Below are 13,669 nucleotides of genomic sequence, written 5' to 3'. Positions count from 1 at the left end.
ATTCCTCTCTGCTGGAAGCGCCCCCCTTTTCAGACCTGTGGCTTTTCCTTTCATAGATGTACGAGATCAAAGCAGGAGGCAGCATTGCAAAGAAGTTCAGTGCGGTTCTGCAGAAGCTGAGCTCGCCCCTGCAGCCCCGAGTTCCAGAACACAGCAACAACAAGATGAAAAATCTCTCCTACCCATTCTCCAGGGAGAAGATGTACCTGTGAGTATTGAAGCTGGTGGAGCAAGGATGTGGGAGGGGATGGGAAGGAAAATTGAACACTGTTCTATGCCTCAGCCATGGGGCTCACAAAATGGGTGCCCCAGTGTCTGGTAGAGAGTAGGAAGCATGCTCTCATGGTGACATTGTCCCTGTGCCTGGTTTGTGAACTCCTCCCCATGTGAGATTATCCCAAACAGCCGTGGGTGTTTGTCCAGTGGGAAATCTGCCATTTGGCCATTTTGCAGGATGGAGGACAAACCAGGCAGCAGCCAACAATAAACTTTGGAAGTCTGTGAGAAAGTTGTCAGACACCTGTGTGTCTTCTGTAGCAAAACCTTCTGCTTGATTGCCAGCCTAATAGGTTTCAACAGGATATGATAAACCAGAGAGAAGGTGGATGAAGCTTCTGGGTGTCTGGATCCCAGCTACCCACTTATACACTCATTGACTCTCAGCAGTCTTCTCCTGGCCCTGAAACCTCCCTGGGAAAAGTGAATAAAAGCTCTTCACAGAGATAGCTACTTGGGAAACATTTGGAAGGGGGAGGCACAGCTGGGAAGTGGGAGATGCAGCTGCCAAGAATCAGCTTTGCTTTAGGAGCTAATGAGAAAATAAACAACCATCAAGCGTGGTGAAAAATGGAGCTGAGAGGGAAAGGCCAGGGCGCGACAGAATGCAAGGAAACATGCTCTCACAGTGACAGAAAGAAGGACCTTCTCTTTTTAGGAGGTGGAAGTTGTGGAGCAGTGTTTCTGCTGTCCGTGACAGACCATCTCCTATCCATCTTTGCTGTGTTCGATATTGTCCTACACACGTGCATATGTTATTTCTTCTGCACGTATTTACCCTCTTGTTGAGTCCTCATGTCCCCTTGTGAGGTGGCCACCCAGATCTAATCTATCTAGCTCTATCTAGATCTATCTTCTATTATGGAGAAAAAACCAAAGTCCAGGTCTGTCCAGGGTCACACCGCCCTAAGTGGCTGAGCTGGGTCTTGCATGATGGCTTGCTGCTCCTGTGCTGCTTCCCTGCGCCCCCATTCCTGGGCCTTCATTTATGCTAGTCCTGGCATCTGAATGGTCACCTCCCATGCATCTCTGTTTGTTTCACTTCCGCTGTCCTTCAAGACCAGTTCATCAACAACTTCCTTTTGAAGGATATTCTGCTCTTCCCAACCAGCAGCACATGCTTCACCCTCTGAGCTTTCATAGCAATGGTCTGCATATTACCATCTTCTACTCTGCGTCAGTTACTTGGAGAAATGTACATCCCGGTGACCAGGACTTCTGGGGCTCTGGGAGCATATTTCCTTCCATCAGCGCATCCTCTAGCGTGACAAACATGCCCCATGGGGTATTTTCTGAGTGAAAGCTCAGTGTGTGCAGTTAAAAACAGACACGGCCCCTGCACAAGTAAGATTTAGGTATCTAACGAATGAGATGACAGTGACATTAAGGGAAATTCAAAGAATCAGAGTGATAATCCAACACCCTGAAATGATACTTTTTGTTTTGTATTTTTTACTGTCTTTGTTCATGCACTGGTATCTTTTTTACATACTTTCCATTTGAAAACTTATCATCGTATAATATTTTTCTAACATGGTGTAATCTTTTTCTATACACAAAGTTTTCATAATTATAAATTTCAATGGCTGCTATGATACTCTATTCTATTGATTTTGGCATTTTATCTTATTGCTATAATCTTTATTATAAATACCTTTGCATTGTTTATGTTATTTTTTCTTTCCTTGTGTTGAATTTGTTCCATAGAATAAATTTCTAGGATGAGTTTTTAGAATTCCTGGATCTAGAAGAGCATACACATTGTGTGTGTGTGTGTGTGTGTGTGTGTGTATCTCATATGTCTTGCTATGCTGCTTTCTAAAGGTTTGCTGTGGGCCTTGGGTGGCAGTGGTCTCAGGGCACGGGTAATGAAATGAATTTGCCACCTGCTCTCTTGGCATCTCCAGGTACAACATCCAGGAAAAGGACACCTTCTTTGATAATGCCACCCGCAGCCGCATTGTAAGTAAATGGATGTACTGTGTTAGGAAAGAGGGTGGGGGAAGGGCTGAGTCCCTAGTTGGCGATGCATTCTCTCACCCTCCATGCCACTTCACATTGTTATTTGCTTGGAGTTGCCTGGCAACTGAGAAGAGTACCCAAGAGCTTCCTGGTTCCCCAAAAGAAATACCAAATAACTGCCCTCACTCGTGGTTTGAGAGGAGTATCTTCTCTTTATGAGTTCTCTATAAAGTTCTTCTTAGAATTAAAAAAAGCAGGGAGTGTCATAGCTGGTGAAGGGGGGTTATTTAGGTGAACCCGTTGATTTACAATTGAGGAAAACTGAGGCTCTGAGAAGCAATGCATCAGAAATAAATCATATAGATCGTTAGTGTCAGAACTAGAAATAATAGATCTTCTGATTGTTGGGCTACTGTGTTTCTTTTTGTATTTTCCCTTCTTTCAACTTCCATGAGAGAGTCACGTGAATTTATATAACAAGGAGTGCCAGTTAGGCAGTTTGCCCAAGGATAATATTACCAGCCCATCCACTAGAAAGCCAACACTTGGGCGGGTGCATTGGCTCACACCTATCATCCTGGTACTTTGGGAGGTCGAGGTGGGTGGATTGTGATGAGATCTGGAATTGAGACCATCCTGGCCAACATGGTCAACTCCCATTTCTACTAAAAATACAAAAAAATTAACTTGGTGTGGTGGCGGGTGCCTGTAATCCCAGCTAGTTGGGCGGCTGAGGCAAGAGAGTTGCTTGAACCCAGGAGGTGGAGGTTGCAGTGAGCTGAGACTGTGCCTCTGCACTCCAGCCTGATGATAGAGCAGGATTCCGTCTAAAAACAAAAAAGAAAGCAAACACTCATGCCCATAGCCCTTCTTTTACGGTCATTTTGCCTTTATGTCAAGTGTTTGAATTTTGTAGCATGATCAATTCTAACGAAAATCTGCATATGACCTGCGTTTCTGTGGCCCTGCATGATCTGTAGAACATCTCCATTCACCGATCAGTTCTCTATCGCTCTAGAGGTCTCACTTAGCCTATGGGCAGAAGAGAGAAAGAGGGGCCCAAGGAATGCCAGAAACACACACATGCCCACATGGGAAGCGTGGAAGTGCATTTCCATTGATCCTTACAAAAGAACTGAAGTTTCCACAGGAGGAATAAGGGTTAGATAAGAACCTCCCAGCTAACAGGGTGGTAAGAAAATATGTGAATACGAAGGGCCAGGTGACTATTAACTCTTACTTACAGGATGGGCAAGGAAATCTCAGATACCTTAGCCTAGTGTTTCAGGCAGAATTAAAATAGGCATAAGATTTCTTTTTTCTTCCAATGGAAAGAGACATTAATGTCCCATTTTCTTGGTTGATGCTATTACAAGCCAATTAAATGTCACTGTGGCTTGGGTCCCATGACTGTGGGGGAGTTATAGGGTGTTGTGGAGATTACTTGATATTGTAAAGTGCTAGTAAAATAATACAATGCCATATAAATGCTGCTCTTCATTATTATTGCTGTTGAATTACTGCCCTATATTAGGAGCAGAATTAAACTCTTGGGCTCTGTAGTTATTTATTTACCACTCCCTTTAGGCTGTGGCTGTGGGAGTATAAATAATGATGGAATAACACATCTTCTAGCATTCATCTCTGTTTCTGGAAGCATCTTCCTTCCTTTCCTCAATCCACCCCACACTGAGAACAGGGGAAAAGAGCCTTGAGTTTTTCCTGAGGTCTACTCTGCCCTGTACTTTGGTTGGAGGACCTCACCTACATCTACGGATGTCTTCCTCATGCCTGCTTCTTTGTGGGTGTCTGAGCGCCTCAGCTCTTTGTTGCAAAGCAGACTTCATTGCTGGGCATCTCTTTATAGCCTGGCATAGGCTTGGGACTCAGGAAGTCACTACTTGGCCAACAGGTTTACAAGGACCCACCTTTGTCCCTCCCTGATTCTTCTGTGGGAAGTACCCCTTTCCTCCTAGGTGAGAAACAGAGTCCCCTGAAGGCCCCATAGGCCAGGGGATTCTGTAGGTTGTTTTGGGCATGTGGAGCTTCATGCAGGTGAAGCCACTGAGTCAGCAGCTGCTGTGTGCCTAGTATTGTGAATCTTCAAGGAAGTGTATGATCTGCTCTGATCAGGGAGGCAAGATGAGGACCCAGGGAAAAAACGGAGAAGTAAAGACATCAGTGACAACATATAGGTAGCCCCTTTGCTGTTTCAGAGCACTTTCCTGTTCACAGTCTGGCTGGCCTCACTGCAGCTCCGCGAGATGACCCCATTACAGACCCAAGCTGACCCTCCTGACGTTTGCTCAGGACCCTCTGCATCTACCTCCACATCCAGAGCTTTCTGCTGCCACACTAGCTTTCCCTGTCAGCCTGGCTCCAGGCTGGGAGAGGGGGCCTGCCCCTCCCAGGGACCCTCCAGGCAGAACCCCGCCTTCCCTGAGGTTCCCCCAGGAAGGGCGGCAGACACTGCCCTTACCACACAGACCCAGGGCTTCCTCCGGGCCCTCCTGGGCTGGGCTCCTCTGTTTTCCTCACCTCCTGTAACTGCAGTCCCTTTCTAGCCTTTTATTCATTTGTTTTTTTCAGGGTGGGCGAAGGGACAGGGGATGTGTGTGGGGGGGGATGTGTGTGGGGGGGATGTGTGCGCGGGGCTTACATCCCTTGTTTCCTCCAAGTCTTCAAGTCTGAGCGGAGATGATGTGCGGGCCAAGAGCCAGGCACATGCTTGGCTTCCCCGCACTCCAAATGGGAGCAGGAGCCTCCCACCCCTGCCCGGCAGTGGTGAGGGTGACGCACGGTGCCGGGGTTGGGGGTGGGGGGGGTTGGGGACAAGGCGCTCACCGCTCTGCTGTCTTCCCCTTTTAGGTGCACGAGATCCTGAAGCGCACAGCCTGCTCTAGAGCCAACAACACGATGGGTAAGAACCCCTTCTCCAGCCCTGGGGCCGGGTGCTGACGGCTCCCGCCCCTTGCTTTCAACAGCTCACTTGGTGGGCAGCAAAGAACAAAACAAACAATTGTCCCCCACGGAGAGGCTGCTTTAGCTTAGGCTGAGAAGCCTGCCTTGGCCCCAGGCGGTCCCATTTCATAGTGGGGCTGCTCCCAGGCTGTTGTAACTTCTCCCAGGCCTTCATCCCGGGTCTCCGGCTTCCTCCTTCCCTTTTTCCTGTACCTCCCACACCTGCCACTTTATCTGGATAATTTTGTGGCTCCTCTGTTTTTCACCATTTGCAAGAGTTTTTAATAATTACCCCAAACACGGTGAGTTCTTAGTTTGTTTGTTTGTTTGTTTGTTTGTAAGAAGAAAAGCATTTTTAGAGATCCTTTAGTCCAACCTCCTCATCCGATGTAAGAAGAGATGACCCTCCAGAGAGGGTGCATGACTGGCCTAAGCCCACGCAGCACGTGATGTCTGAGTGAGCCTCTTCTAAGCTTAGCATTCTTCTCACCATATCTGGCTGAATCTGTTTGCCTTGTGATTTGTTTCTTAAATATTAGAGTAATTGTCTTGGAAGCATTTGGGATCAAGTATAAGGCAGGTGGTATAAGGCAGGCAGTCCAGATCCTGAGAGATTGTGTGGAAGACCTCTGCGATGCCCCAGGTACAATGTGAGCTGTGCCCATAACCCTGGTGAGACTACATTTTGAAAAAAATGTGCCAGAACGTCACACACAAACATCTTTTGCACAGGAGTCAGCCTGGCATGTTGAACCCTCGTTCCCAAGGTGCTACCATCTCCAAGCGGCTTCTGACAGCTTTGGGAGAGCTGGCTTCAGAATGCACTCTGGGATGGCAAATGTTCGGCTTTTGTGGCAGGTTTAGGTTGAAAAGAGTTCAGAGTGGTTTGGAGTCCCGTCTACTGAATAGAGGCGGTGATTCAGCTCAGGAATAAAACGGTAATGATGATGATAGCTGGCTAATATTTGGGAGTGCACTGCGGGGCTCGTAAGCTGCCTGGGTACCCAGGGCACAGTGCTGGAGAAGGAATCACAGTGGGTTTTATACCATGACAGTCTTTTTAGAATAGTGCTTAACCTCTCAACAGGGCAGTTATGTTTGCTTAAATTTGCTTTCATATATTCATCTTGCTACAAGATTCTGAACAACAATGCACTGTTTAAAAATCAGCTCTTCCATGTCATGTTGGCTCTCCGGAACTCGGTGCTGATGAGGCGAGCCTGAGTAAGCGGGTGAGGGAAATAGCCCAGCACAGACTCATGGAATGGACTGAAGCCCTCGCTCTCCGAGCCGCTGGTTTGTCCCAAGAACAACCAGAGATTTAAAAATCAAGAGATTTTTAAAATGTATTTTTAAATTTCCTCAGAGCCTTTATCAAATTTCCTGAATTTATCCTCACTTCTTGACCAACTTATTTCTCAATTTCGTTAACTTGACTTCTGCCCTTTCACACTGTCCCCAAGTTGACCAAAGTTGCTCCCTCAGACTTCTCACCTCCAGTATTAGAGTTCTCTAGAGGAACAGACTAATAGGTGATATATATATATATATATATATATATATATATATATATATATCACCCAAAGAACCAGATAAATAATATACATATACATATATATACATACACACACACACACACACACACACACACACACACACATATATATGTCAAAGGGGAGTTTATTAAGTATTACTCACATGATCACAGGGTCCCAAATAGGCCATTTGCAAGCTCAGACGCAAGAAAAGCCAGTTCAAGTCCCCAAACTGAAGAACTTAGAGTCCGATGTTTGAGGGCAGGAGGGGTCTAGCACGGGAGACTGATGTAGGCTGTGAGGCTAGGCCAGTCTGGTATAATTGTGACTTCAAAAGGCCGTTCCACATTTCCATCAGTCCAGCTGCTTCAGGATGATGGGAAACATGGTATGACCAGTGAATTTCATGAGCATCAGTCCACTGCCACATTTCTATAGCTGTAAAGTGAGTGCCTGGGTCAGAGGCGATGCCGTGTGGAATACCATGATGGTGGATAAGGCATTCCACGATTCCATGGATGGTAGTTGATATGGTTTTGCTGTGTCCCCACCCAAATGAGGTGTATCTTGAATTTTATCTCCCAGAATTCCCACGTTGTGGGAGGGACCCAGGGCAAGTTAATTGAATCATGGGGGCCGATCTTTCCCGTGCTATTCTTGTGATAGTGAGTAAGTCTCACAAGATCTGATGGGCTTATCAGGGGTGTCTGCTTTTTTTTCTTCCCTGTTGTCCCCTTCCACCACCATGTAAGAAGTGCCTTTGGCCTCGCGCCATGATTCTGAGGCCTTCCCAGCCATGTGGAACTGTAAGCCCAATTAAATCTCTTTCTTCCCAGTCTTGGGTTTGCCTTTATCAGCAGTGTGAAAATGGACTAATACAGTAAGTTGGTACCAGTTGAGTGGGGTGTTGCTGAAAAGATACCCAAAAATGTAGAAGCAACATTGGAACTGAGTAACAGACAGAGGTTGGAATAGTTTGGAGGGCTCAGAAGAAGACAGGAAAATGTGGGAAAGTTTGGAACTCCCTGGAGACTTGTTGAATGGCTTTGCCCAAAATGCTGATAGCAATATGGACAATAAAGTCCAGGCTGAGGTGGTTTCAGATGGAGGTGAGGAACTTATTGGGAACTGGTGCAAAGGTGTCTCTTGTTACGTTTTAGCAAAGAGACTGGTGGCGTTTTCCCCTGTCCTCGAGATCTGTGGAACTATGAACTTGAGAAAGATAATTTAGGGTATCTGGCAGAAGAAATTTCTAAGCAGCAAAACATTCAAGAGGTGACTTGGGTTCTGTTAAAGGCATTCAGTTTTATAAGGGAAGCAGAAGACAAAAGTTTGGAAAATTTGCAGCCTGATTATACACTAGAAAAGAAAAACCCATTTTCTGGGGAAAATGCCAGCTGGCTGCAGAAATTTGCATAAGTAGCAAGGAGCCTATTGTTAATCCCTAAGACCATGGGGAAAATGTCTCCAGGTCATGTCAGAGACAGGAGCCTCTCTCATCACAGACCCAGAGTTCCAGGAGGAAAAAATGGTTTCATTTTTTCACAAAGACCTAGGGTCCCTGTGCTGTGTGCAGCCTAGGGACTTGATGCCCTGTGTCCCGGCCACTCCAGATGTGGCTTAAAGGGTCCAACATACAGCTCGAGCTGTGGCTTCAGAGGGTGGAAACCCTCAGCCTTGGCAGCTTCCACGTGGTGTTGAGCCTGTGGGTGCACAGAAGTCAAGAATTGAGGTTTGAGAATCTCTGCCTGGGTTTCAGAAGATACATGGAGCTGCCTAGATGTATAGGCAAAGTTTGCTGCGGGTGGGGGACCACCCTGCTAGGGCAGTGTGGAGGGGAAATGTGGGGTTGAAGCTCTCACACTGAGTCCCTAATGGGGCACTGCCTAGTGGAGCTGTGAGAAGAGGGCCACTGTCATCCAGAACCCAGAATAGTAGATCCATTGACAGCTTGCATCATGTGCCTGGAAAAGCTGCAGACTCTCAATGCCAGCCCATGAAAGCAGCAGGGAAGGAGGCCGTACCCTGCAAAGCCACAGGGGTGGAACTGCCCAAGACTATGAGAACCCACACATCAGCATGACCTGGGGTCAAAGGAGATCATTTTGGAGCTTTAAAATTTTATTGCCCTGATGGATTTAGGATTTGTATGGGCACTGTAACCCCTTTGTTTTGGGCAATTTCTCCCATTTGGAATGGCTGTATTTACCCAATACCTGTACCCTCATTGTATCTAGGAAATAACTAGCTTGCTTTTGATTTTACAGGCTCATAGGTATATGGGACTTGCCTTGTTCCTCTGCCTGTGAGACTTTGAACTGTGGACTCTTGGGTTAATGCTGAAATGAGTTAATACTTTGAAGGACTGTTGGGAAGGCATGATTGGTTTTGAAATGTGAGAATGTGAGATTTGGAGGGGCCGGGGTGGAATGATATGGTTTAGCTGTGTCCCCACCCAAATCTGAACTTGAGTTGTATCAGCCAGGATTCCCATGTGTCATGGGAGGGACCCAGGGGGAGTTAATTGTATCATGGGGGCTGGTCTTTCCCATGCTATTCTCCTGGTAGTGAATACATCTCATGAGATCTGATGGGTTTATCAGGGGTTTCCTGTTTTGCTTCTTCCTCATTCTCTCTTGCTGCTGCCATGTAAGAAGTGCCTCCTCAACCATGTGGAACTGTAAGTTCAATTAAACCTATTATTTTTCCCAGTCTCAGTTATGTTTTTATCAGCAGTGTGAAAATGGACTAAATAGTAGTCTTGGCAGAAGGACTGTGTACTGCACGGTAGGAAAACCCATATCCTGAGTAAGTGTCTATTCCAGTGAGGACACACCTCTGCCCTTTCCATGATGGGAGAGGTCCAATATAATCAACCTGCCATCAGGTAGTTGGTTGATCATCCCCAGGAATGGTGCCATATTGAGGGCTCAGTGTTGGTCTCTGCTGCTGGCAAATTGGGAACTCAGCAGTGGCTGCAGCCAGGCCAGCCTTGGTGAGTGGAAGTCCATGTTGCTGAGCCCATGCACAACTTCCATTTCTGCCATCATGGCCACTTTGTTCATGGGCCCATTAGGCGATGACAGGGGTGGCTGGGGAACGAGGCTGAGTGGTGTCCACAGAACAAGTCATCCTATCCACTTGATTATTAAAATCCTCCACTGCTGAGGCCACCTGTTGGTGAACACTGACGTGGGATACAAATACCTTCACAGGCTTTGACCATTCAGAGAGGTCCACCCACATCCTCTTCCCCAGATTTTTTTGGCACCAGTTTTCCAATCATGCTTCTTCCAAGTCCCTGACCATCCAGCCAAACCATTGGCTACAGCTCATGAATCAGTATATAATTGCACATCTGGCCATTTCTCTTTCCATGCAAAGTACACAACCAGATGCATTGTTCAAAGTTCTGTCCACTGGGAAGATTTCCCTTCACCACTGTCCTTCAGGGATGTCCTAGAAAGGAACTGTAGTGCTGCAGCTGTCACTTTTGGGTGGTGCCTCCATATCATGCAGAACTATCTGTGAACCAGGCCCTAGTCTCTTCCTCTGTCAACTGACCATAGGGAACTCCCCATGAGGCCACTGGTGCAGGCTGGGAAGAGAAGGCAGGGTGGCAGGAGTAGAGACCACTTCCTTGTGTAACTTACTTGTGCCTTCAGGACCTGCTTGAGTTCGATCACATATGTACCACTTCAAACTGATGATGGAATGCTGCTGTGTATGACCCACTTTATGGCTAGATGGGTCAGAAAGCACCCAGTTTATGGTAGGCAGTTCAGGTCACATGGTGGCTTGATAACACCTAGTCAAATGTTTTGTTTCTACCAAAGCCCAGTAACAGGCCAAGAGCTGTCTCTCAGAAAGAGAGTAGTTATCTGCAGAAGATGGCAGCACCTTGCTCCAAAATCCTAGAGGCCTGTGCTGTGTCTCAACTGCCGAAGTCTCCAAACAGTATTCCTATCAGCCACTGGCACCTCAAGCACTATTGGATCTGGTGGATCATGTGGCCCTAGTGGCAGAGCAGCTTGCACAGCAGCCTGGACCTGTTACAGAACCTCCTCCTGTTCTGGACCCCACTCAAAACTGGCAGCCTTTTGGGTCACTTGATAAATGGACTGAAGTAACACACCCAAATGAGGAATGTGTTGCTTCCAAAATCCACATAGGCCCACTAGGCATTGTGCTTCTTTCTTGGTTGTAGGAGGAGCCAAATGCAGCAGCTTATCCTTCACCTTAGAAGGAATATCTTGACAGGCTCCACACCATTGGACCCCTAGAAATTTTACTGAGGTAGAAGGTCCCTGAATTTTAGTCAGATTTGTTTCCCATCCTCTGGCGTGCAATTGTCTCACTAATAAGTCCAGTGTGTTTGCTACTTCTTGCTCACTGGATCCAATCAGCATAATGTGATCAATATAATGGACCAGTGTGATATCTTGTGGGAGCCAAAAGCAATGAAGATCTCTCCAAATAAGATTATGACACCAAGCTGGAGAGTTGATATACCCCTGAGGACAGTAAGAATATATTAATGGCCTTGCCGGCTGAAGGCAAATTGCTTCTGGTGGGCCTTATGAACAGGAATGGAGGAAAAGGCATTTGCCAAGTCAATTGCTGCACACCAGGTACCAGGAGATGTGTTAATTTGCTCAAGCAATAAAACCACATCTGGTACAGCAGCTGCAATTGAAGTCACAACTTGGTTAAGCTTACAGTAATCCACTGTCATTCTCCAAGATCCATCTGTCTCCTGCACAGGCCAGATGGGAAAGTCGAATGGGGATGTAGTGGGAATCACCATCCCTGTGTCTTTCAAGTCCTTGATGGTGGCAATAATCTCAGCAATCCCTCCAGGGATGCGATATTGTTTTTGAATTACTCCTTTTCTAGAGTAGAGGCAGTGCTAATGGCTTTCATTTGGCTTTTCTGATCATAATGTCCCCACCCTACCAGACAGGGAGCCAATGTGGGGGGTTCTGCCAGCTTCTAAGTATGTCTATGCCAATTTTGCATTCTGGCACTGGGGAAATGACCACAAGATGAGTCCAGGGACCCACTGGACCCACTGTAAGTCAGACCTGACCTAAAACTCCATCAATTACCTGACCTCCCTGAGCCCCTACTTTAACTGGAGGATCACAATGATGTTTTGGGTCCCCTGGAATCAATGTCAGCTCAGAGCCAGTGTCCAGTAGTCCCCGAAATGTCTGATCATTTCCCTTTCCCCAGTGCACAGTTACCCTGGTCAAATGCTGGAGGTCTCCTTGGGTAAGGATGGGAGAAAGATTAACAGCAAAAATTGTGAGTAGTATAGTGGGGTCCTTCCTCAAGGGGACTCGGCCTCCCCTTTAGTCAAGGGGTTCTGGGTCTATAAACTGGCTTAAGTCCGGAAATTGATTGAGGGGTCATGATTCTCTGTTTTTATAATTCAAATTATAAAGTTCAAATTAGTCTTTTGTCCGTTCAACCTAGACGTTTTCTGCTTATGTAAATTAAATAGGAATGTAGTAGACTTCCTATCAATTTTACTTCTAGGAACACCATGATTAATTAGCCAATGCCAGAGCTCTACATGAGTCAGACTATTCTGATTGCTGCTTTGCCTCTGCTGTCCATTATAGTAGCTACGCCCACCTTGCCTTTGATGGTTGAGTACTGCCACTTGGCCCGTGCCACCTCAGGATCCACTTATTCCCATTGTATTTAAAATTTGTAGTTGAGTGACTGTGGTTCCCACTGTTAGATCTGACATACAGAGAAGAGCAATTACGGGGCCCTTCAAAGATTCAGGTGCTGCCCTCACAAATCTATTTCACAGGCATTGGTCAAGAGTATATTTCTGTACTTCCCAGCTGGGATAAGTATTTCTAAAGTGACTAATCCACTCTACCATCCCAATCTCCCTAAGCCTTTGGATCCCTTCCTCTACATTAAACCAAGGGAGATCAGGCATTTTCAGCTCACCACAGTGGGCCACGTTTTAATCCATATTTCAGCTAACCAAGCAAATAAACTAATAACTCCCTGAGCTGCAACATTAAATGCAGAGTCTCTACTTAGTGGGCCCAAATAAATAAATTGAGCCTGATCCAACTCAAATGTTCCTTCCACCATTGTCCCACATCCTTAATATCCATTTCCCATGCCTATTATCCAGATGCCTGTTTATATAAATTTAAAAACTCAAGTAGTTCTTTTTGAGTGTAGTGCACCTCCTTATGGGTCACTCTCTTAACCTCACCTTCAGGGACCCACTGGGACTTTAGTTATAGGTCTAGCAGCAAACAGTGGGGTTGGGGTGGCTCCTGAGGGGAATCAACATTATCTTGCCTGGCAACTGCCTCAGGGGAGGCCATCACTGTTGACTCATTCTTTCCCAATCAATGCCCTCACTTTTACAGTAGACACCTGGTGAGGCTGTGAATGCACCTTTCATTGCAGGTCAGCCACTTGCATGATAAGAGCTTGTGTTTCTTTTTCCACAATTTCAGCTCTCTTCCTCTACAGGATGCAAGACTCTCACTCAGGGCAATCTTAGCATATTTGGGGCTCAGTATCTGCTTCTGAAGCTGGGAGTGAGAGTTCCTGGGTTTCATCATTTCCTTTTATCATGTTGTCCATTGAACTTAGGAGCAACCGACCAGCTTCATTATGTTCCTTGGTTCTCCACATATAGTCAAAGGTATTATGTACAGAGTCGCTAAACTCCTTGCCTCTCACAAGTGGTGAATCAGGAGTGGCAAATGCATTTATTTTGTATAACTCTCTAAACAGGTCATGCCAAGGACTGTCAGTGTTCTCTATATTATTAGAAGTAGAGTCCTTAGCATTTTGGGGTCTAAGTATATTAAGCATCCAATTCCGGAAACACCAATGAAAGAACTCCATTCTTAATATTCTTTTCCTTTAAAACTACTCTGATATCAAAA

General features: G+C 46.2%; 1 protein-coding gene across 3 annotated transcripts in view; it reads left to right on the top strand.

Moving 5' to 3' along the window:
- Nucleotides 1-13,669, top strand: part of ANO2 (anoctamin 2) — a 371,758-nt gene that overhangs the window by 108,285 nt on the left and 249,804 nt on the right. For all 3 annotated transcript variants that reach the window (XM_017975875.4, XM_054238042.2, XM_054238043.2), the window contains 3 exons: nt 57-208; nt 2,184-2,238; nt 5,107-5,158. In XM_017975875.4, coding sequence (XP_017831364.4) covers nt 57-208; nt 2,184-2,238; nt 5,107-5,158 — 259 coding nt within the window. The remainder of the gene's footprint in view (nt 1-56; nt 209-2,183; nt 2,239-5,106; nt 5,159-13,669) is intronic.

This window comes from Callithrix jacchus, chromosome 9, assembly GCF_049354715.1.
Source record: "Callithrix jacchus isolate 240 chromosome 9, calJac240_pri, whole genome shotgun sequence".
NCBI classification, from domain to species: Eukaryota; Metazoa; Chordata; class Mammalia; order Primates; family Cebidae; genus Callithrix; species Callithrix jacchus.
Note: the sequence above shows the minus strand (reverse complement) of the source record. Positions and strands in the feature narration are given on the sequence as shown.